Source organism: Prionailurus bengalensis, chromosome B2 (genome assembly GCF_016509475.1).
Source record: "Prionailurus bengalensis isolate Pbe53 chromosome B2, Fcat_Pben_1.1_paternal_pri, whole genome shotgun sequence".
NCBI lineage: Eukaryota > Metazoa > Chordata > Mammalia > Carnivora > Felidae > Prionailurus > Prionailurus bengalensis.
In genome coordinates, this window is record NC_057349.1 from 31,047,898 (window position 1) to 31,069,393 (window position 21,496).

At 38.4% G+C, this 21,496-nt stretch overlaps 2 protein-coding genes across 2 annotated transcripts; both read right to left on the reverse strand.

Moving 5' to 3' along the window:
* Positions 1-7,346: 7,346 nt before the first annotated feature.
* LOC122490441 (butyrophilin-like protein 1) lies at positions 7,347-11,539 on the reverse strand. Its single transcript, XM_043593147.1, has 4 exons — positions 11,492-11,539; positions 10,966-11,103; positions 8,680-8,706; positions 7,347-8,055 (listed from the first exon to the last, which is right to left on the reverse strand). The coding sequence occupies exons 1-4, from the start codon at positions 11,537-11,539 to the stop codon at positions 7,471-7,473; spliced, it is 798 nt and encodes a 265-aa protein (XP_043449082.1). The 3' UTR covers positions 7,347-7,470.
* A 51-nt stretch (positions 11,540-11,590) lies between these two features.
* On the reverse strand, positions 11,591-21,484 carry LOC122490442 (butyrophilin-like protein 1). The gene is made up of 7 exons (XM_043593149.1): positions 21,471-21,484; positions 20,651-20,750; positions 14,863-15,171; positions 14,220-14,301; positions 12,884-13,255; positions 12,041-12,322; positions 11,591-11,901 (listed from the first exon to the last, which is right to left on the reverse strand). The coding sequence occupies exons 1-7, from the start codon at positions 21,482-21,484 to the stop codon at positions 11,591-11,593; spliced, it is 1,470 nt and encodes a 489-aa protein (XP_043449084.1).
* Positions 21,485-21,496: the final 12 nt, after the last annotated feature.

A 21,496-nucleotide genomic window follows, 5' to 3' on the forward strand; every position in this document is an offset into this window, starting at 1 on the left:
TAGAACACTTAATTGTAACTACTTATTTTAAAAAGCAAACATTGAACAGTATGACTAGGGTTATTACACTAGTTTAAAAATAGTCCAAGTATTGGCGCTGCATTCTCCTCATACTAGCATTGGTCATGTAAAACAATGAATATTAAATATGTGAGTTCTACATATAACCCACAGAAAGCACACCCCAAATCTTAATCTATGTATCCAATATCCACCTCATGTGTGCTCTGGAAGTTTTATTTATACTCCATTAAGTTGAAAGTAATGTAAATAGGGGCACCTGGGTGGCTCAGTCAGTTAAGCATCTGTCTCTTGATTTCAGCTCACGTTATGACCTCAGGGTAGTGGGATCGAGCCCCATGTCAGGCTCCGTGCTGGGCCTGGAGCCTGCTTAAGATTCTCTCTCTCTCTCTCTCTCTCTCTCTCTCTCTCTCTCCTTCTGCCCCTCTCCCCTGCTCACACACTCTTTCTCTCTCTCTCTCAAATACATACATACATACATACATAAATAAATAGTAGTATAAATAGTCAAATTATAATAAGCTAATGACCTGTGTATTTAAATATGGATGAAAGTCAATACATCTAAATAGGAAATAATTGACAGCCCTATCTACCTATATAAAGAAACAGCAGAGGAACTCCAGATTTTGCACACTCACCACTTTAAGAAGAGGTATGCAGGCTTTAAGATTTCAGTCAGTTGTCAGAAAAATAGCAGTGACTACTACAGTATCTCATTAACATTAGCATCTGACTCAAATTAGATTACATGATTTAGAAGACATTATAAAACCACTAAAAATCTGTAATTGTTCTGAGATGGTTCCATCATTAACCCTAGAATCACTATCAGAAGGAATAACAATATGATGTAGAAGAGCAGCTAGTCAACATGAGTACAAATATGCTCTTTCAGAAAAACAATCTGATCACCTGGGAAAATCACAGTCTCCTGAAGGGGACTTCCTGCTCATGAAGCAGTCAGTCTTCATTACTTCCTCTCTTCATCCCTCGAAACCACTACTCTGCTTCTTGTCTGAGCCATTCCATATATTTCATATAAATTGCATTGTACCATTTGTGACCTCTTGTGTCTGGCTTTTTTTACTTAGCACACTGTTTTTGCTGGATATATAATTCATTCCATTCCACTGAAAGATTCCAATTCACTCTCTCTCTCTCTTTTTTTTTTAATTTTTTAAATGTTTTTATTTTTGAGACAGAGACAGAGCATGAGCAGGGGAGGGGCAGAGAGAGAGAGGGAGACATAGAATCTGAAGCAGGCTCCAGGCTCTGAACTGTCAGCACAGAGCCCAACGCGGGGCTCGAACTCACGGACTGTGAGAACATGACCTAAGCTGAAGTTGGATGCTTAACTGACTGAGCCACCCACGCGCCCCGTAATTCACTCTCTTCTTGCTTACATGGTTTCCGACAAGAAGTTAGCTGTAATTCTTACCCTTGTTCCCCTATGGACAATATGTTTTTCTCCTGTAGCTTCCTTTGAAATTTTCTATTTGTCTTTGGTTTTATACAGTTTGACTATAATGTGCTTAAATGTGATGTTTTTAGTGTTTATCCTTTTTTTGGGTGTTTTTTGAGCTGTCTGTATCTGTGTCTCTGTGTCTGTTAAAATGTTTGGTGAGCTGTCAGCCATTATTACTTCAAATATTTCTTCTGCTTTCTCTTTTCTCCTTCTGGTATTCTCCTTCTGGTATATGTGTACAGATGTCACATATTGTGCCACAATTATTGGATATTCTGTTCTCTTTTAGTCGTTCTTTTTTCTTTTTTCTTGGATTTTATTTGGGAAATTTCTATTCACCTCTCTTCAGGTTCACTGACTTTTTCCTTGGCCATTTTGAGTTTACTGACAAAAAAAATGCCATCAAATGCATTCCTCATATCTGTTACTGTACCTTTTACTTCTAGCATTTCCATTGGGTTTATTTTTACAATTTCTGTACCCCTGCTTATATTACATGTTTCTTTTTTTCCCCACTGGAACCCTTAACCATTTTATTTATAATTATTTTAAGTTTCCTGTCTGATAATTACAACTTCTATGTCATATTTGAGTCTCATTCTGATGCTGAATTTGCCTCTTCAGACTTTTGTTTGTTTGTTTGTTTTTTGTTGTGTATTTGTGTGTGTTATTTTGTTTTGTTTTTGCCTTTTGGCATGCCTTGCAATTTTTTGCTGAAAGTCATAAGTGTTGGATGAGGTAATAGGAACTAAAGCAATTAGGCCTTTAGTGAGAAGATTTATGTTAATCTGATAGAAATTGAGCTGTATTTAATGTTTTCTGTAGGATAGGCACTAATGGCTTTAACTTCTTCTGCTGTCTTCTGTTGTCCTAGGCCTTGGGGTTTCACCATGTACTGTTTTCTAGATTCCAATTCTAATTTCCTTTCCTTCCTTTCCTTTCTTATTTCTTATTTGTCCCAAAGTTTATAGAAGTATGTTATTTAGTTTCCAAATATGTGGGGATTTTTGCAGGTATCTTCCCAGGTTGCTTTCTAATTTAATTTTACTGTGAACAGAGAAGATACTTCCTACAATGTGAATCTTTTTAAATATGTTGAGATATAATTTGTGGCTCAGAAAATGATCTCTCTTTGTAAATATTCTGCATGAATATGAATAGAATGTGCTTTTTCTTGCTGTGTGGTATGTTGTATAAATGTCAATTAGGTCATGTTAGTTGGTGGTTTCATTCAAGTCTTCTATGTCCTTATAATCTACTTATTCCATCAATTATTGAGAAAAAGGTATTAAAGTCTTTGACTATATTTACGGATTTGTCTGTTTCTCCTAATTTTATCAGATTTTTATTTATAAAATTTAAATGACTGTTAGATAATATTCATCATGTATTGTTTATGTTTACTGCAAATGATTATTGTTATCTAAACATTTAGTATTGTAATGTTCTCTTGATGAATTGATCCCTTTAATGTTATAGAATGGCCTTCTTTATCCTGGATAATATTCTTTCTTTGTTCTGTAATCCACTTTAATGTTAATAGAGCCATTCCAGCTATCTTTTCATTAATATTTGTATAATATGTCTTTTCCCATCCTTTTAATTTTAACCTATTTGTGTTTTTATATTTATTTTTCTTGTGGTCAGCGTATATTTGGGTATTTATTTTCTTTTTTTTTAAATTTTTTAAATGTTTATTCATTTTTGAGAGACAGAGACAGAGCATTAGCGGGGGAGGGGCAGAGAGAGAGGGAGACACAGAATCTGAAGCAGGCTCCAGGCTCTGAGCTGTCATCACAGAGCCTGACACAGGGCTCGAATTCACGAACTGTAAGATCATGACCCAAGCCGTAGTCGGAGGCCCAACCAACTGATTCACTGAAGTGCCCCAAGGATTTACTTTCTTAACCAACCCAACAATCTGCCTTTGTATTTAATGTCATTATTGATATGGTTCAAGTCTATCATTTGTTTATTTTCTATTTGTTCTATCTATACTACATTAACTTTTTCCTCTTTCTGTTTGAGTTAGCTGATTATTTAAAAAAATTAATATAATTTATTGCCACATTGGCTAACATACAGTGTGTATAGTGTGCTCTTGGTTTTGGGGGTAGATTCCCATGATTCATCGCTTACATACAACACTCAGTGCTCATCCCAACAAGTGCTCTTCTCAATGCCCATCACCCATTTTTCCCCTCTCCCCTACTCCGCATCAATCCTCAGTTTGTTTTCTGTATTTAACAGTCTCTTATGGTTTGCTTCCTTCCCTCTGTTTGTAACTATTTTTTCCCCCTTCCCCCATGGTCTTTTGTTAAGTTTCTCCAGTTCTGCATATGAATGGAAACATATGATATTTGTATTTCTCTGACTGACTTGTTTCACTTAGCATAATACCCTCCAGTTCCATCCACGTTGCTGCAAATGGCAGGATTTCATTCTTTCTTTTTGCCAAGTAGTATTCCATTATATATATAAACCACATCTTTAATTTTATTTTGAGAGAGAGAGAGAGCGTGAGCGTGTGAGCAGGGGACGGGCAGAGAGAGATGGAAAGAGACAGAATCCCAAGCAGGTCCCTTGCTGTCAGCATGGAGCGTGATATGGGCCCAAACTCACAGACTGTGAGATCATGACTTGAGCCAAAACTAAGAGTCCTATGTTTAACCAACTGAGCCACCCAGTGCCCCAAGCTGATTATTTTTTAATGATTCATTTTATTTCCATTTCTGGCTTAATAACTGTCTTTTGTTGTTATTTTAGTGAATGTTCACAGTTTATAGCATTCACTTTTAACTTACAACGTTCTAACCTCAAATGCTGTTAATACTACTTCATGTCTAGTAGGAGACTTACAGCAGTATTTTTTCATGTCCTCCCTCCTGGTTTTTGTGCTCTTGTTGTTATACATTAAATTTTTTCTTCTGTTATAAATCCCATTCTTCATTGTTATTATTTTTGTTTAAAGTGTCTCTTATCTTTTAAAACTTTTAAACAAGCAAAAGAAATCATTTTATAATTCCTTATACAGATACCATTTCCGGTGCTCTTAATTCCTTTGTGTAGATACAAATTTCCATTGGTTACCATTTTCCTTCTGTTTAAAGGGACTGCTTTTACCATTCTTGTAGTGTGGGTCTGCTGGTGATGATTGCTTTTTTTTGCTTGTCTATGAATGAAAACATCTTTATTTCACATTTGCTTTTGAAAATTTTTCACTGGGTATTAAATGCTATTCTGATGATATATATTTTTTCCATGTTTCTCACTTACACTGTTTACAATGAGAAATATGTTGTCATCTTTATCTTTGTTTTTCTGAACATAATTTAGTTTTTTTACTTTGGCATCTTTAAATCTCTGATTTTAAGCAATTTGATTTGCATATGCTATGTATTCTCTGTATTTTTGTTCTTTGAGCTCATTGAACTTTGCTATGGAATGAATGTTTATGTTCTCCCAAAATACATAGGTTGAAGCCTAATCCCCAAAGTGATGATGGTGTTTAGTATTTCCACCTTTGGAAAGCAATTAAAACATGAGAGTGGAGCCTTTATGAATGGCATTAGTGTCCTTAAAAAGGAGACCCCACAAAGCTCCATAATCCCTTCAACCATGTGAAGACACAGTGAGAAGACAACCATCTACAAACCAGGCAACTAGCTCTCACTAGACACCAAATCTAAAGGCACCTTGATCTTGGAATTCTCAGCCTCCAGAATCATGAAAAATGAATTTCTGTAGTTTGTATGTCACTGAGTCTGTGGTATTTTTGTTATAGCAGCCCAAACAGACTAGTACAGCTTTTTGGATCTGGAGTTTATAATGATCAAATTTAGAATATATATTTGGCTCTTATTTTCTCAAATTCTTTTTCTGTCCTCCCTTCTCTTCTTTTCAAAAACTTCAATTACCTTTGTATTCGGTCCTTTAAAGTTTTCCCACAACTCACGGATACTATTTAAAAAATACTTTAAAAAAATGTGCGGTTTATTTTGGATCGTTTCCATTTTTATTTATTCAAGTTTACTAATCATTTATTTCTGTAACCTTAATCTGCTGCCAGTCATAGCCAATGTAATTTTCATCTCATTCATGGTCTTTTCCAACTAAAGAATTTGAATTTGGGTCTTTCTTTTAAATGCATATTTCTAGTGAACTTTTTGAATATCTAGAATACAGTGAACTTTTTAAATATCTGGAATATAGTTACAACATCTGTTTTAATCTCCTTGTCTATTTTTTTTTATTTTTTTAAACGTTTATTTATTTTTAAGACAGAGAGAGATAGAGTATGAACGGGGTGGGTCAGAGAGAGAGGGAGACACAGAATCTGAAACAGGCTCCTGGCTCTGAGCTGTCAGCACAGAGCCGGACGCGGGGCTCGAACCCACAAACTGCAAGATCGTGACCTGAGCTGAAGTCGGCCACTTAGCCGACTGAGCCACCCAGGCGCCCCTCTCCTTGTCTGTTAAATCTCTAACACTTTCATCAGTTCCATGTCACTTTTAATTTATTGATTTTCTGTTCATTATGAGTTGGATTTCCTGCTTCTTTCCAAGCCTCGTAATTTTCGATTGGCTGTGAATTTTAACTTGAACTCTGCTCTGGAATAAAGTTAGATACTTATAAATAATTTGATCCTCTTGAGCTTTGCTTTTAAGGTTTGTTCATCAGTATTGGATCAGTTTAGGTCTAATTATTCCCTGCCACTGGGGCAAGACTCTTCTGGGTACTCTACTCCATATCCACAGAATTTACCAGGTTTTTCAGTATAGTTCACAAGAGCACATTCTCTTCTTACCCCTATTTAAACACTAATTATTGTTTCCTCTAGTCATTTCATTTTAATATGACAGTTTTGATTGGAAGGAGAAGAAGGCCCTTTCCTTACCTCTGCTGGTGTCTATACTTAGAATTCCCCAAAATATATAGTTATTTCCCTTATTAATATCTTGGGCAAAGCAGTAATAAAATGTCTCTCTCTTTCTTTAATAAGATAAATACTTCAATATGCTCTCACTGCATTAGTTTTCCCAGACTGCTATCATGTTGACATCATCACATTTGTTAGAATTGGATTGTGATTGATATTTATTTTTTCTTTCCTCAAATTATCCTTGCATTTAAGATATAGCTTAGCTTGCATCAAATTATAATTTAACTTTTCTCCTTCAGCATTTGAAAATAGCACTATTTTGTCACTTTTATTCAGTGTTGCAATGGGAAATGTGAAGAGGTTTATCTAACTTTCACTCCTTTGAATACTGCTTTAGAAGTGTTACTTAAAGTATGGTTCACACACCAGTGAACTATATTAACTGTTTCTTACCACTTCTTTACAAGATAAATATAGAAATAGAGTATTTCTAACATTTAGAGTAAATTGACAGAGAAATTTTAAGAATGTTGACTCTAACAATAATTACAACTTGTAATTGTATGCATTTGTTTTTTATTGACTTCATTTTTACAATAATTTGTTTTAGAAAATTATCAGTCTGTGATATATTAAATATAAAGCAATAAACAGCACTTATAACAATAACTACAACAAAAAGATTCTTCTCTGCAATTCAGAAACACTGCTGGATATAGTCAGAAACTCTGGTCACAGGGACTCATGGACCTTCAGGCCAAGAGGCCTCATAATCAGTGAGCCTGAGGTCACCCATCAGAACTGTAATCTGGGTGGCTCAGTCGATTAAGCATCTAACTTTGGCTCAGGTCATGGTCTTCTGGCACTCACATGCTTCGTGAGGTCAAGCCCTGCATCGGCTCTGCATTGACAGTGTGGAGCCTGCTTGAAATTCTCTCTCTCTCTCCCTCCCTCTATCCCCCTCCCCCACTCTCTCTCTCTCTCTCAAAATACATAAACAAACTTAAAAAAAAAAACACCCTAGCAATCTAGAGTTTAGAGAGAATGGGCTATTATCCTCACAGTATGGGTTCTTCCTTTAAGTCACTTAATATTACACCTATAAGGAGAGCTTCATGGATTTAAGGTTGAAGTAAGGATAGAGTGACCCAGAGAAACTTGCCTGGGTGAAGGAGAAGATGTGGGTACCCTCAATCATGTCATAGAAAGAAATGTCATTATCCTCATAATCCAAAAAAATCACAATCTTTTGTGGACACTTTTTTATCAAGAGACACTCTTGCAGAGAAATGTTTTGGAGGCAATAGGTGAGAGCCCTGTATTCACATCCTTTCTTCTCTAAGACTCTGAATTTCTTGTTTTGTAGATCTTCGGATAACTCCCTGCTGTCTGTGGGATTCTCATAAATGCCTAGAGTCCACTCATCAGCGTCCTTAACATCCACTTCCCAGTAATGTTTTCCTGAGGTGAAGTCTTCCTGATTCAGTGTGATAAGGTTGCAGTCTCCTTGCTTATCCCTGAGAGATAGATCGTGTGTTTCCTCTTTGAAGTTCTCTTTTCTCTCTGGGTCAGAATTATTCTGATGAAAGATTTCCTGATTTACAGTCACAGTGGCTGAGGGTAAAGAAAAGGGAAGGGAAGGGCCAACATTATATATTTCAGAAAGTTGTTGTGCAAGCGAAACCTTGGAAAAACAGGATCAAGTAGTGAAAGAACACCTATCCCCTGAATGTGTGTGTACTGGGGGAGGTAGAGCTGTGGAGTGCTCTCACCTTGGGTGCAATTTACTTATCTCTTCTTATATTACCTATGTTATTATCAATGTCTTGGCAGAGTGCCAGAATGAGCTGAGACTTGTAGTGTTTACTTGAGAATAGTGTTTTTCCATGTTCTTTTCAAATTAGAACCATGTTCTTCAATTAGTAACAGACTCCATGTCAGCTGACCTCTTTAAAAAGAAGAGTTGAGTTACTCTCACCATTTTGAGCACTTGTTACTCAGTTGGGGATCTCCTCAACAGGGGCTACAATTTCTGTTCAGAACCAAGTGGAACCCCCACCACATGCACATACACACACAGAGATGAGAAAGCGTGGCCATTATATGAAAGCAGAAATGCAACCAGAGTAGCTAATCCCAGCAGCAATTTTCAGTTCAGGCCAACAGTTAATGATCTTCATGTTCTTGCTTCTCTTTACCAGAACAATCGTACTTCTGTCTTTTCAACTAGGAGGTGTTAGGAGGGAAAAACAGGGTACCCTCAGGTAGGTTGGAAAGGAGTCAGAAAAATAAACAAAGAGCCACTCACCAGGCTGGAACTGTTCCTTCCTCCAGTCTGTAAAAGAGCAATACAAATTGAGACTGTGATAGAAGCATACCCACAGAATGAAGATGAGATACACACTTCCTCTCCTGGATCATTGCTGTCTCTTCTCAGCTCTCTTTCCGTCCTCTGCTGAGCCCCTTGAACAACGGCAGTGTCCAGAAACTATAAGACAAAGGATGTACTTCCTGCCTGCTGTCTCAGATTAGAAACAATCCCCTCAATTGAGCTGATGCTGCAGAAATAAGTCTGGAGAACACTTGGAGCAGGGTCTAGTGTCCTAGGCACCTAAGACTTTTGTGGCACTCCTCACTGAGGATGAAAGTTATAAAATGTCATTGTATATTTTATTTTGTTTTGTTTTGTTTTGTTTTGTTTTGTTTGTTTTAGGGTTTTCCCAGCCTATGACCACTTCAGAGTAGAGTTAAATTTATGACCAAGGTTTTTAAACTAAGCTCTTTTATTTGGATACTTGTAATCAGATTTTTAATATTTTTCTCCAGAGACAGACTTCTCATGGGGGATAGAACTACATCTGCTTCTGCCTGGGGCCACTTCTCTTATGATAAGATTTATGATTTTATTTAAAGATTGGATATTCTCTTAGTGTCTTGGGGCAATAGGCAGATAAGAACTTATCCATAATTCTTGATGGTCTCTCACTGACCTGCCCTCTTCTTTTTTATTATTTTTTTTTTAATTTTTTTTTCAACATTTTTTAAAATTTATTTTTGGGACAGACAGAGGCAGAGCATGAACGGGGGAGGGGCAGAGAGAGAGGGAGACACAGAATCGGAAACAGGCTCCAGGCTCTGAGCCATCAGCCCAGAGCCTGACGCGGGGCTCGAACTCACGGACCGCGAGATCATGACCTGGCTGATGTCGGACGCTTAACCGACTGCGCCACCCAGGCACCCCAAGACCTGCCTTCTTCTAAGAAGGGTAGTACTCTATATACAGAATCAATGAATATGTGAGTCAAGAAGGACATCTGTGATCATGTATTCCAATCTCTTCATCTTAGAAATAAGGAGGCTGAGGTAAAGAAAGCAAAAATGACTGAATTCCTCAGCTGTAATTAACTGATAGATTTGGAACTAAAACCCACATATCCTCATCCCTACTATACTATACTTTGCTCTCTCTTGTAGAATCATGGAACATGTTAAAGCAGCTCCGGAAAGAAAGCTTTTAATAGAAACTGCTTACCTGACTTTAGCCTTTGAGAGGGGCTTCTTGATCCTCTCTTACCAAAGCATTTACCAGACTGTGTGCATTTGCCTGATTCTTAGCTTACTCATCCCTCCCACCCCAAGTTTAAGACCACTCAAGTTCTAAATGGTCAGAGATCATGGCTATGCACCAACATCTAACACAATATCTGGCATATAAAAATTGCACAACTGTATGTTTAAGGAGTGACCTAGTATGCTTTTGAGGTCTAACTCTGTATTACATATGCACATACACTGTCTTAAACACATACAGTACATGGGCACAGGTATTAGAAGATATAAAATAGCCAATTCCCTCTACTACCAGATAAACATATTTTTACAAATAATATTAAAATATTTTGAGAGATCGTTTTCAAACTTAAACCTTGTTCTTGTGTACTGAACTTTACTTTCTTTATTTATAGGTAAAATAAATAAAATCATAATATCTTTTTCTCCAAATGTGAAATGTAACATTATCTTCTCTTTTGAGCTTTATTCACAGTATAGGAGTGTTGATATCATATAGGATATTCTTTATTCTTCTTAAGTCTCATCAAAATCGCTCTGAATTCTTTCTCTTCCTTCTCCATTGTGGATAGGTTAACAATTTATGTCAAGTCCTACTCTATTCATGTGGAATTTACCAGTCAACAGTTATTTCTTTTTAGCTCTGAAAAATAATTGAATATTTGAGCTCCCAAATACAAAATACTATAGATTGGTACCAAATAAATCTTCACATCTTGCAAGTGGATGTGTGCTTGTGTGTGTTTATGTCTCCGCTTATTATACTCATAATATCAGAGGCTCATGGAAAGAGCTAAGTCAGAGAGTTACTTACCAGGATACAGCAGGGCCTTCTTCCAAACTAAAACAGAACAAATCCAGTTAAGGCAAGCCAAGACATCCAGAGCCTCACATTCTTCTCCTTCCCCCTTAATTTTTTCCACCAATCACTATTAAATCTTTCAGTCTTTCCCTCTGAGGAGAGGGAGCTGAGAAAGTGTTGGACATCAAAACATTGAGTGGTGTGGGAAACCCAGTTGCTTACCTTCATGGTATAGTGCCTTTCGCTGTTCTGAAAGAAATGACATTCAGTGAGAGACCCAGAACAGATGTCGACAGGGGAGCAAATTCTATACAGGGCATGAGAAGAAGCAAGACTCACCAAGTTCTTTCTTGAGGTTCTCTGAAAGAAGAGATAAAAAATCCATCAAACTGGGTTTTAGCTGCTCTTGAGTTCATGGAGTAGCTGAATCAATTGCATGTGGCTTTCCCTTAAAGGTCCATAGTTAAGTAGGTGAGAAAGATTAGCAATCTAATCTTGACAAGTGCTAGGAAATGACAATCTAAAAATGACAAGTGCTAAGAAAAGTTACATGGGAAATGTCATGGGGTCACTGAGGAAGGAGGGCCTATGCTTCATGAGAAGGTAGGAATTTTTAGGTTCTTCAGAAGCTTATTCTCGAAGGAAGAATAGGAGGAGAAGATGGGGGAAGACATTTACACAAGGAGAAACAGCAGCATAGGTTGGGTACAGATGCATGAAGGGCATGGTGTGGTTTGAGGAGCCCCACCTTAGAGGCCTGATGATCACTGCCCACAAATCTCCAAGCTTCCCACATGGTTTTCTCCTTTCCATAGGATTCCCAGCTTTATGGAATTCTTGGTACCCTCTATTTTCCCTGGGGTCCCTTGGCAACCTTATATTTTCCCATGTACATTATACATCCTATACCCCCAGCTGTTCCATGAACATCTGATTTGTCCTGCTGTTCCAATTTACCTTTTGCCTTAAGTGCCAATTCCTTTTCATTCTCCATCTGATCTCTTTCCTGAGATTCTTTCTTCCTTTTCTTTACTTCTCTTTCTTTGGCTTGGTGTTCTCTCCAGCCAATGTAGCTGATCCCAGTGAGGAGGAGCACCAGCGTAGGGACTGTCCCAACCAGGGCTGCCTTCCATGGAGACATCCTGGGGAAGAAGGGCTCTGACACAGGCATGTGAAGACACAGTGAGACTAGCCTAGAGGCTATCCTGCCCTCTCTCCAGGGCTCCCTCAACTCTGTTTCCCCCCTCCCTCCCCTCCCCACACCCCAGCTCTGCCTTGGGGTTTGTGCCTCACTCACCTGGGAGGAAGATGGCTGACACTTTCTCCTGACCAGAGAGGGGATTCTGGATGGAACAGGTCACATTGCCCAGAGAGCTGTCTGTGACCACAAGAGATGCTTCCACATGGAAGAGCCCATCTTCATCTTGGGTGTGAGACTCAGTGAGAGACTGTAACTTCACACCCATCATGTCACTCCACTGTACCCTGGGTTTTGGGAACCAGCCTTCTGCAGAGCACAGTACTCGTATCCCACCATCCTCAGGCCCCATCATGTGAACATGAGGCACAGAGCCCAACCCTGAGAAGAGAAGGCATGTTCCTAAGGCCTGTGGTCCTTGGGGTTTAGAAGCCCCTAAGGCTGAAGGCCAAAGTGCCCTCACTAGACTGATGAGCAAACTGAAGCTCAGAGGTCAAGAAACCTCTTGTAGTGAGTGTTAGGCCAAACTGTGATTCCTTTTTGAAATCAACTTGATGCCTTTGCACTATATTTGGACTAAGAAAGCTTTGGGGTCATTTCACGGATAGGAAAAAACAGGTACAATTAAAGCTATAGAAGGAGTTTAATTCTATAAATTGTCTTTTCCTACTGAATGTATAAAATTCTACTAATGTCTGAGGGTGTCAGTACCAATCTGAATTAATATTAGTTTATTTTCTGGAGTCTTTTAGGATACCAAAACAACCCTAAAAATATTGCCCTTTTTGGTGTTTAAAAGTGAATAGAGTATGTAGTCATATCCTCACTGTATAGTTTAGGAAACTGATATCCTGCAAGGTAAATTAGCATATCAATATCGATATATGGAAGATCATAAGAAATGTCCTCATTTTTCTCTTTGCTTTACACCATGAAGCACACTTCTATGCCAAGTTGACATACCTATAACATGCAGCTCCACAACGGCTTCTTGGGAACTGTGACCATCCTTAAAATGACACCGGTACTGGCCATGATCAGAAGCACGGACATGTTGGATCAGCAGGGCCACACCCCCTTTGCTGATGGAGTCCCTCACCAACTCTGTCCTGCCACGGTATTCCAGCATTTGCTCCCCACTTTGTTCCTGTCCATTCTGGTACACAAGCACAGCAGGGGAGAGTTGGGCTCGGTACCACCGGATGTCCATGTGGGTTGCACTCTGCTCAGGGGACAGCTGGCAAGGCAGAGTGGCATCTGTCCCTAGCAGAACCACGGTTGGCTCAACCGGTCCATTTACAGAAAACCCGGACACTGCATGAAAATCAGACAGATTGGGGGAATGAGAGAGGGGGAGACAAAAGCCCCAACTGCATTTTTCTTTTTTTTAAGATTTTTTTTTTTTTGAGAGAGAGCACGTGTGCCCATGCACACATGTGCACACACAAGAGGAAGGGCAAAGAGAGAGGGAGAGAAAGAATCCCAAGCAGCTTCACATTCAGCATGGAGCCTGACTTGGGGCTCCATTTCCACACTGTGAGATCATGACCTGAGAAGAAATCAAGAGTCAGTTGCTTAACCCATTGAGCCAACCCAGGTTCCTCCATTTAATACATATATACGTACACACAAGGAAGAGCTTTTCTTTATGATAAATTCTTGTAGAATTGCTGAATCAACATGTATATAAATGAAATATTTTAATATTCCCTGCCTAACTGACATCAAATTAAAGAGATGTTAACAAAAAAATATCATTATTGTAAACTCATGCCTGGTTTGTCTATAAACCTCGAGTCTGAAAACTTCCTGAGGGACCTTCGTATTTATGGAAGGACTCAAGTCCCAGAAAAAAATTTTTTTGTCAAGCGTCATAACCAGATAGAGCCCAGAGATCCTGAGTCCAAATTGTTTATGCTCAGACTTGGGTTTTCTTGGCAGTGTGAACATTATAAAGTATGTTTTTAACTGATAATTACATCAAAATTAAGCAGGCTAAAATCACCCATACTCAATAAAGATTTAGATAAACATAGCTATGAGTTTTTTTAAGGTCTACCCAAAGTAATAAGGGGTGTTGATACAAAGATCACTCCCATTCTTGGCCAGAACTTTCCAGCATTCTGCTAGTGTGAACACAGTCATGGTTTTCCCCCAGTATTGACTGCCCTTGAGAAGAGATACACTGGCGACTGATGAATGACCAAGTATTTTCATCATCTGAGAAGAGCCATTGAAAACAAGCCAATAAATAAAAAGCCTGAGGGAGAACACTGACCTGTTGAGTACCATGTAGACACCTGGAGAAGGAGGACAGGAAGGAGGAAGCCAGCATAATAGCCAGGAGGGCCCACCATCTTCTTCAGAACAGAAAGTAAAAGCACAAAATATTCACTCTGACAAGGAAGAAGCACTCTGTAGGAGAAGCTTGTGAGTAAGTTAGCAGGAAGAAGGCTTTTAGGGGAAAAAAAATCCCCTGTTCAAAGATTTACTTTCATACACAGTTTTTTGGCTGTTATTCCTGACAGACCACTACCAATTCCAACCCCTCCCCAATGGGCTTTCCTTCCCTCTCTTCTTTCTGAAAACTGTTTCTCCAGCAGAGAAACTATAAACCATTGTCTTGTGCCCTGGGGGTTCTCTTGTTTATCTATGGACTCATCCTCTCACCAAAGCTCTCTTGAAATTGAAAACCTTGAGTTCATTTTGAGAAATGAAAGCAGACACAAAATTAGTCCACTCCTTTTAGCTGATCTAACTTCCTCCTTCTTGCATTTATTCACTGATTCATTCATACATTTATTTATTTGACTACAAATACATTTGTGGCTTAACTCCAGAAAGAGAAAGGAGTTTTCTCTCCATGTGACCTGGAGCTCAAGCCCTTTTGTTTTTGGGATCCATATTTCCCACAAACTCACCTCCACATCACCACACATTTCTTTCTCACATCCAGATTGAGCCAGGGGCTTCCTGGAAACTCCTGATCTCCTCAGTGCAACTACAAGGCCCAGCTCCAGAGACAATTGGTACCTGGTTGTTCTTGTGGTCAGCATCCAAAGGTGTGGCTGTAGGTGCTGGGAGCAGCAGGTTTCTAACCCATCCCTGGATTGGAAAATGTACTTAGGAAGGGGGGCAAATGGATCTGCCAAGAGGCGCTGACAGGTGAATGCCTCCCCTAGAAGGAGTCGAATGAGGAAGTCACAGCCTGCCTGCAGCTCTTCCTGTTGCTTTGAAAAGTAGAGGTAATAGAATTAATCCTAGGGGACTTTGGACTGGGCTAAGATATAAAATGATAGGAAGTCTAAGGTGTGCTTTGGTAAAAAAATGCTCACGTCTTCCTACCTGCAAAGGGCTGAAATCACATTATTCAGGGAGGGAGAATCCCTTTCCTGTGTGATATTCAGGGATGTTGGTCATCCCAATGTTTAACTCACAAAGTTAACTGATTAAGAGAATAAGAACCACAGATACAGGCTTCCTCCTATCACACCCCAAATGACACTGGAAGCCACATGCTGTGCTGTGCAGGGGAAAACAAGAGGTCGGAAATGGAGGGCTCTGTACTCTGAGGAACTTAGGGCTGTACATCCAAAAACTTTAGGGCTCCCTAAAGTAACATGGAAATAATAACACAATTGTACAGTCCCAGACATAGGATGTGCTCAAAAGGCGTTTCTTTCCATTTCACATTCTTTCCAAGTCCAAGTCATGTTTTTTTCATATCACACAAAGTTGACAGATAATTAGGGACACAAATAGCAATTGTGTAAATATTAGTATGTAAGCCACTAGCAGTCTGGTGAAAGGGATACCAAGATTCTAAATAAATATTCTCTAGAGACAGTGAGGTACATTTGACTCTTTAAAAATAAAATTTATGGAGATATAATTTGCATGCAATGGAATGTATGGATTTGAAATGTACATGCCAGTGAAGTCTTACAAATGCTTACACTCATAGAACTACCACTTCCCTCAAAATATGGAACATGTTTGTCTCCTGAAAATTTCCCTCATCTTTACTGTCAGCCAATTCATTCCAGGAAAAACAAACAGTATTTTGATATGAATCATCATAGCTTAATATTGCCTTTCCTAAAACTTCAAAAACAATAAAAAAAAATCATACAGCATGTCTGCTTTAGCATTTGGCTTCTTTGTATAAGCAAAATGGTTTTTTTTTTGGAGATTCAACCATGTTGTATCAGCACATTTAAAATTTTTTTTTATTGCTGCATAATATGGCATTGATTATAGTACAATATGTTCTTTTTAAAAAAAATTTTTTTAATGTTTATTTATTTTTGAGAGCGAGAGACAAGAGTGTGAGCAGAGGAGGGTCAGAGAGAGATGGAGACATAGAATCTGAAGCAAGCTCCAGGCTCTGAGCTGTCAGCACAAAGCCTGATGCTGGGCTTGAACTCATGAGATCATGACCTGAGCCGAAGTCAGATGCTCAACTGACTGAGCCACCAGGTGCCCCTACAATATATTTTTCTACAGTTCTTTTCAGGGTTGCTTTCCCACCTCTCTCACTCCCTACTCGTCCACTCAAGCCCTCTCCCATCATGTAGGGCAGCCCTCCCCACTGAGCACTGAGCTCTGACATCCACCTAATACGTTAAGTTTGAAGTATTTGGGAATGAGAAGGGAACACTGACAGAAAAAAAGTGAGGGTTAAAGATACTACTTACCTCTTGTTTACTTTGTGATTTCTGAATATGCTTGTGTGTGTATTCTGTTCCCAAATGTAAATAGATCAATATACATTTCCAACAAAGCTAGAAAATAAATGTGAAAAATTCATATATATATTAAGACATTTTTCCTAATAATAGAGAATTGTTTGAGGAAAGTCAATCTGTGGAGAATATTTTAAGGGAATTACATCATGTCTATAGCAGTGTTCATGTTTTTAAGGGGAAAGGTGAGGAGGGAGGATAAGTGAGCACTACAAGATATTATTCATTTCGAAAAGCAGTTTTAAGACAGTGTGAACAGTATGGTCTTATTTGCTTAAGAAATATGAAAGGATAGACATCGAAATCACAAAAAAAGGTATCCTGTGGTATTTATTTTTGAGTGATACAAATATGGGTGTTTCTTTTTTATATATATATTTAAATGTTTATTCATTTTTGAGAGACAGAGGGAGACAGAGTGTGAACAGGGGAGGGGGAGAGAGAGAGAGAGGGAGACATAGAATTTGAAGCAGTTTCCAAGCTCTGAGCTTAAGTCCCATGCAGGGCTTAAACCCACAAACTGTGAGATCATGACCTGAGCCGAAGTTGGCCGCTTAACTTACTGAGCCATCCAGGCGCCCCAAAAATGGGTGTTTTTTTTTAATATGAAATTTATTGTCAAATTGGTTTCCATACAACACCCAGTGCTCATCTCAACAGGTGCCTTCCTCTATGCCCATCATTCATCCTCCCCACCCTCCCATCATGGATAAAGAAATTGTGGTTTATATACACAATGGGATACTACTTGGCAATGAGAAAGAATGAAATATGGCCTTTTGTAGCAACGTGGATGGAACTGGAGAGTGTTATGCTAAGTGAAATAAGTCATACAGAGAAAGACAGATACCATACATTTCACTCTTATGTGGATCCTGAGAAACTTAACAGAAGACCATGGGGGAGGGGAAGGAAAAAAAGAGTTAGGGAGAGAGCCAAACTATAAGAGACTCTCAAATATGGGTGTTTCTATCTGTTATTTTTGCTTATCTTGAATTTTCAAATTTCTCTCACATAAAAAAGTGAAGAATAATATGTATATAAAGATTTTTAAAAATACAAATGTGAAGTACAATAGGAAGGATTCATTTGTAGGAAACGCAGGACTGAAGAAACAGTCAACATTCCTGGGAGTGAAAAACTGGCTTAAAGTAGAAACCAAGTGAAAGGCTCAGATATGGGAGTAGACACTGCTGAAGGTCAAAATATTGGGCGAGAGCACTTGGTGTAACATGGAATGTTGCATCACTAAACTGCACACCTGAAACTTACACTGTATGTTAACTAACAGGAATTTAAATTAAAACTTAAAAGAATATATTGGGCTAGAAAAACGGGTTACTGGATTCTTCCAGAATCTGATATTTTAAATCAAAGAGATAAAATCTAAGAAACATAAGTTAAATTAAGTGCATTAGATCCAGAACTTCAACATTCATCTAATAGGTTTTCCAAACTGGGAAGCAGATTAGGGCCCAGAATCAGAAGAAAGAGTACTTCGTAAAGAGTTAGATTATTGGAGGGAAAAAAGATGTCACTTATGCATGAATTTTTAAAAAGTTTTAGAATCCCAAACAAATAAAAAAGAATCTCAAAGCTTCCAAAGTCCAAAAAAATCCCTCATGTACAAGAGAAGAATCAGATTCTATCATACATCTGCCATGTTGAATGTTAAATTATTTGCTAGAAAACAATTCAAAGTAGTCTTTACATCCCTGAGTAGAAACTAGAATTATCTAAGTGACGAAATGAACATCTAAATGTAAGGGCAAAAGACATTTCTGGACAAGTAAGGAATCAGAAGTTTCCCCCTCACAAAACTTCTCTTATGTAAAGAGTGAAGAGTTGGAGGTTTTGACCACAGGGGCTTGGAGCAGGGAGGTTTGGAGATACATCTCCTGCTCTGTTTACTCCACTTGGGTTGGAGTAAGGTGGAAAGATAGGAGATTTGGTAGATGTTGTCTACTGAAGTTAGCTACCTAGGAATGGAGGAGCCACATGCTGACTTTGTGTTTTTGTTTTTCTGGTAGCCTCTCCCAAAAGAGCAGTTGCCTCCAAGAGAAACTGTGTGGCTTTTCTGTGGTAGTGACTTATTTCATAAATTTAAATTCAAGTATCATTCACATTCATGTTGAATCCCTGACTGTTTAGAAAATGTAAATCCAAATCCCTATTGAGATTACATACTTAAGCAAGTTTCAAAAAGAATGCTTGAAATAAGCAGATATTTTGGTATTTGTTTATATAAGAACAGCTGGAAAAGATCTGGAACTCCCAGCACAGTGGAGGAAGGAGTTAGATAAGTGTCACACTGGGTCATTTCTACTAATCCATGTTAATTGTCTGCAGTGGATTTATATTAATCAAAAATTAAGAGAAATTGTTGGATCTCACAAAGTCATAAAGGTTTGATATAGCATGGTTTATATAACATAACTTCTATAACTTCATTTATATGTTTCTATAATAGTTCTGTTAATTTCTGACTAAATTATAACTAAAATTCCTTTTTTTTATTAAAAAAAATTTTTTTTAACGTTTATTTATTCTTGAGACAGAGAGAGACAGAGCATGAACGGGGGAGGGGCAGAAAGAGAGGGAGACACAGAATCAGAAGCAGGCTCCAGGCTCTGAGCCATCAGCCCAGAGCCTGACGCGGGGCTCGAACTCACAGACGCGAGATCGTGACCCGGGCTGAAGTCGGACGCTCAACTGACTGAGCCACCCAGGCGCCCCCTAAAATTCCTTTTTGAGTTCCCCAGGTGCCCCTGATTTTGCATTTTTTAATTCAACTGTATGCTATTAGCACCATCCAAAAGTCTTTGTTGTTACTAAATGTATCTATTTGAAAAGACAATTTTGTTTCTTTGAATTTCTCTGAATGTTATTTTTTAAAAAATTAATAGCACCATATCTACAACTGTATTAGAATGTGTCTGGTTTGTATTTATTTCTTGTTCTCTATGTCTCTTATAAACCATTTATAGATATTTAATCTTAGACACAGAGTTTCAAAAATGTAAATTAGAGTTTTAAAAACATTTTTAGTCTCTAACTCAGAATTTCTGTCATTCTAAGCAAGAAACAATTATTCTAGAATTCATAGACCTTAAAGGATCTTCAAAACAAAAATGATTTATGTAGACAGGGGACAGTAATCTCACCCTTACCTCTCCCATTATTTATAGCATTGAATGAAGATGAAAATCTAAGAGGATCATTTGGGAAATTTTAATACTGTTTTTCTTTTATCCTTGTTGAGATGGATAAAATCTGGATGTTAGTGGAGAAAATTTCTGTCTGGGAGATGAGTTAGAGAGTATGAATGTGCCCATGTCTTCTCAGTTCCCTGCCTAATGAAATGAGGGAGTCCAAAATTCTCATCAGAATGGCAGACATATTGTGGTGAATGAGCAAGACATTAAAATAAAAATTGCTAACAACTTACACATAATCTATAAGTTATTGACACTCTTCTAAGTGCTTTACATACACTTGTGTACTCCTCACCCAAAATGGGGTACATACTATTATCCAACCCATTGTCACATGAGGAAACTGAGGCACAGATAGGTTTGTAACTTGCTTAAAATCATAAGTTGTAAATAGCCTCACCAGGTAGTCTTAATTCAGGTAGTCAAGTTCTAATATCTATGCTATTAACCTAGACAATATACTTCTCAGAAAGAAAGAAATGACTTGCTTTTGATCCTGTCTATATTTTATAAGTAACCATTAGATAGATTTACTATACATGACAGGTCAAAGTTTTCTTTCCTTATCTTATTTTACTTTCGGTTTTGAGTGTGTCAGTATCGTCAAAGAGAAGTATACTGCTGAGAGATTCCTATGTAGGGGCCGTCTTTCTTCCAGTTGTCTCAAACCCCTTAAAAAACCACCCCAGGCTTCCTCCTAGACCCCATGTTTTGCAAAGTCTGATATCCTCTTGGCATCTTGGAGATACCTGTTGGCAGCCAAGAGCAGGTAACTGGAAGGAATGGATGAGAGTATTTATCCATGGTGCCTGTGGCCTGAGTCTGAGAAGTTTCAGAATGTCTTCACTTCTGTAAGAAGAATGTAAAAGATGTGAGTGTTGCATTTTTGTGGGTGATGGGCAAGAGAGAGGGAAGTGAGAGCATTTGGGCAAGGATCCTAAGGGCTGACAGAGGACAAACCAAGTTATATGTGCTCCTCCATCAGATAGGAATGTGGTGGGGGGTGGGCGGTGAGGGGAAGTAGAATTTGTTGAAGCCAAATTAATGTTTGTACTAAAGCCATCTCTTTCTGTGGTTGCTCGTTGCCTCCCTTCTGTCTCTTTGTCCATTGGAAAAAATATTGAGTTAGAGAAGAATTTAGAGAGATTGTGGACAGATTTGTCATTGGAGAACTTGGCTGTTGAGATGAAGACTGTTCACTTGGAGGGACTGTTCACTGGGTGGTTCAGTTAGTTAAGCATCCAACTCTTGATTTCGGCTCAGGTCATGGTCTCATTGTTTGTGGGATCAAGCCCCGTGTCGGGGCTCAGCATGGAGCCTGCTTGGGATTTTCTCTCTCTGCTCCTCCCCCTGCTCTCTCTCTCAAAATAAATAAATAAACTTTAAAACAGACTGTTCCCTTGAAAAGGGAAACAAAATTTCTTTTTTTGGGAGTGTTAAAGGCTTCTCTGATGTTCTCTGAGAGACACACTACAGTTGTTTGAGAGCTTCTGGAGGCCATTTCTTAAAATCACTGCAAATTGTCTTAACTATGACTTTTTTTTTTTTTTTTTTTTTTTTTTTTTTTACCTTATGGATCCCATTTTTGTGTTTAC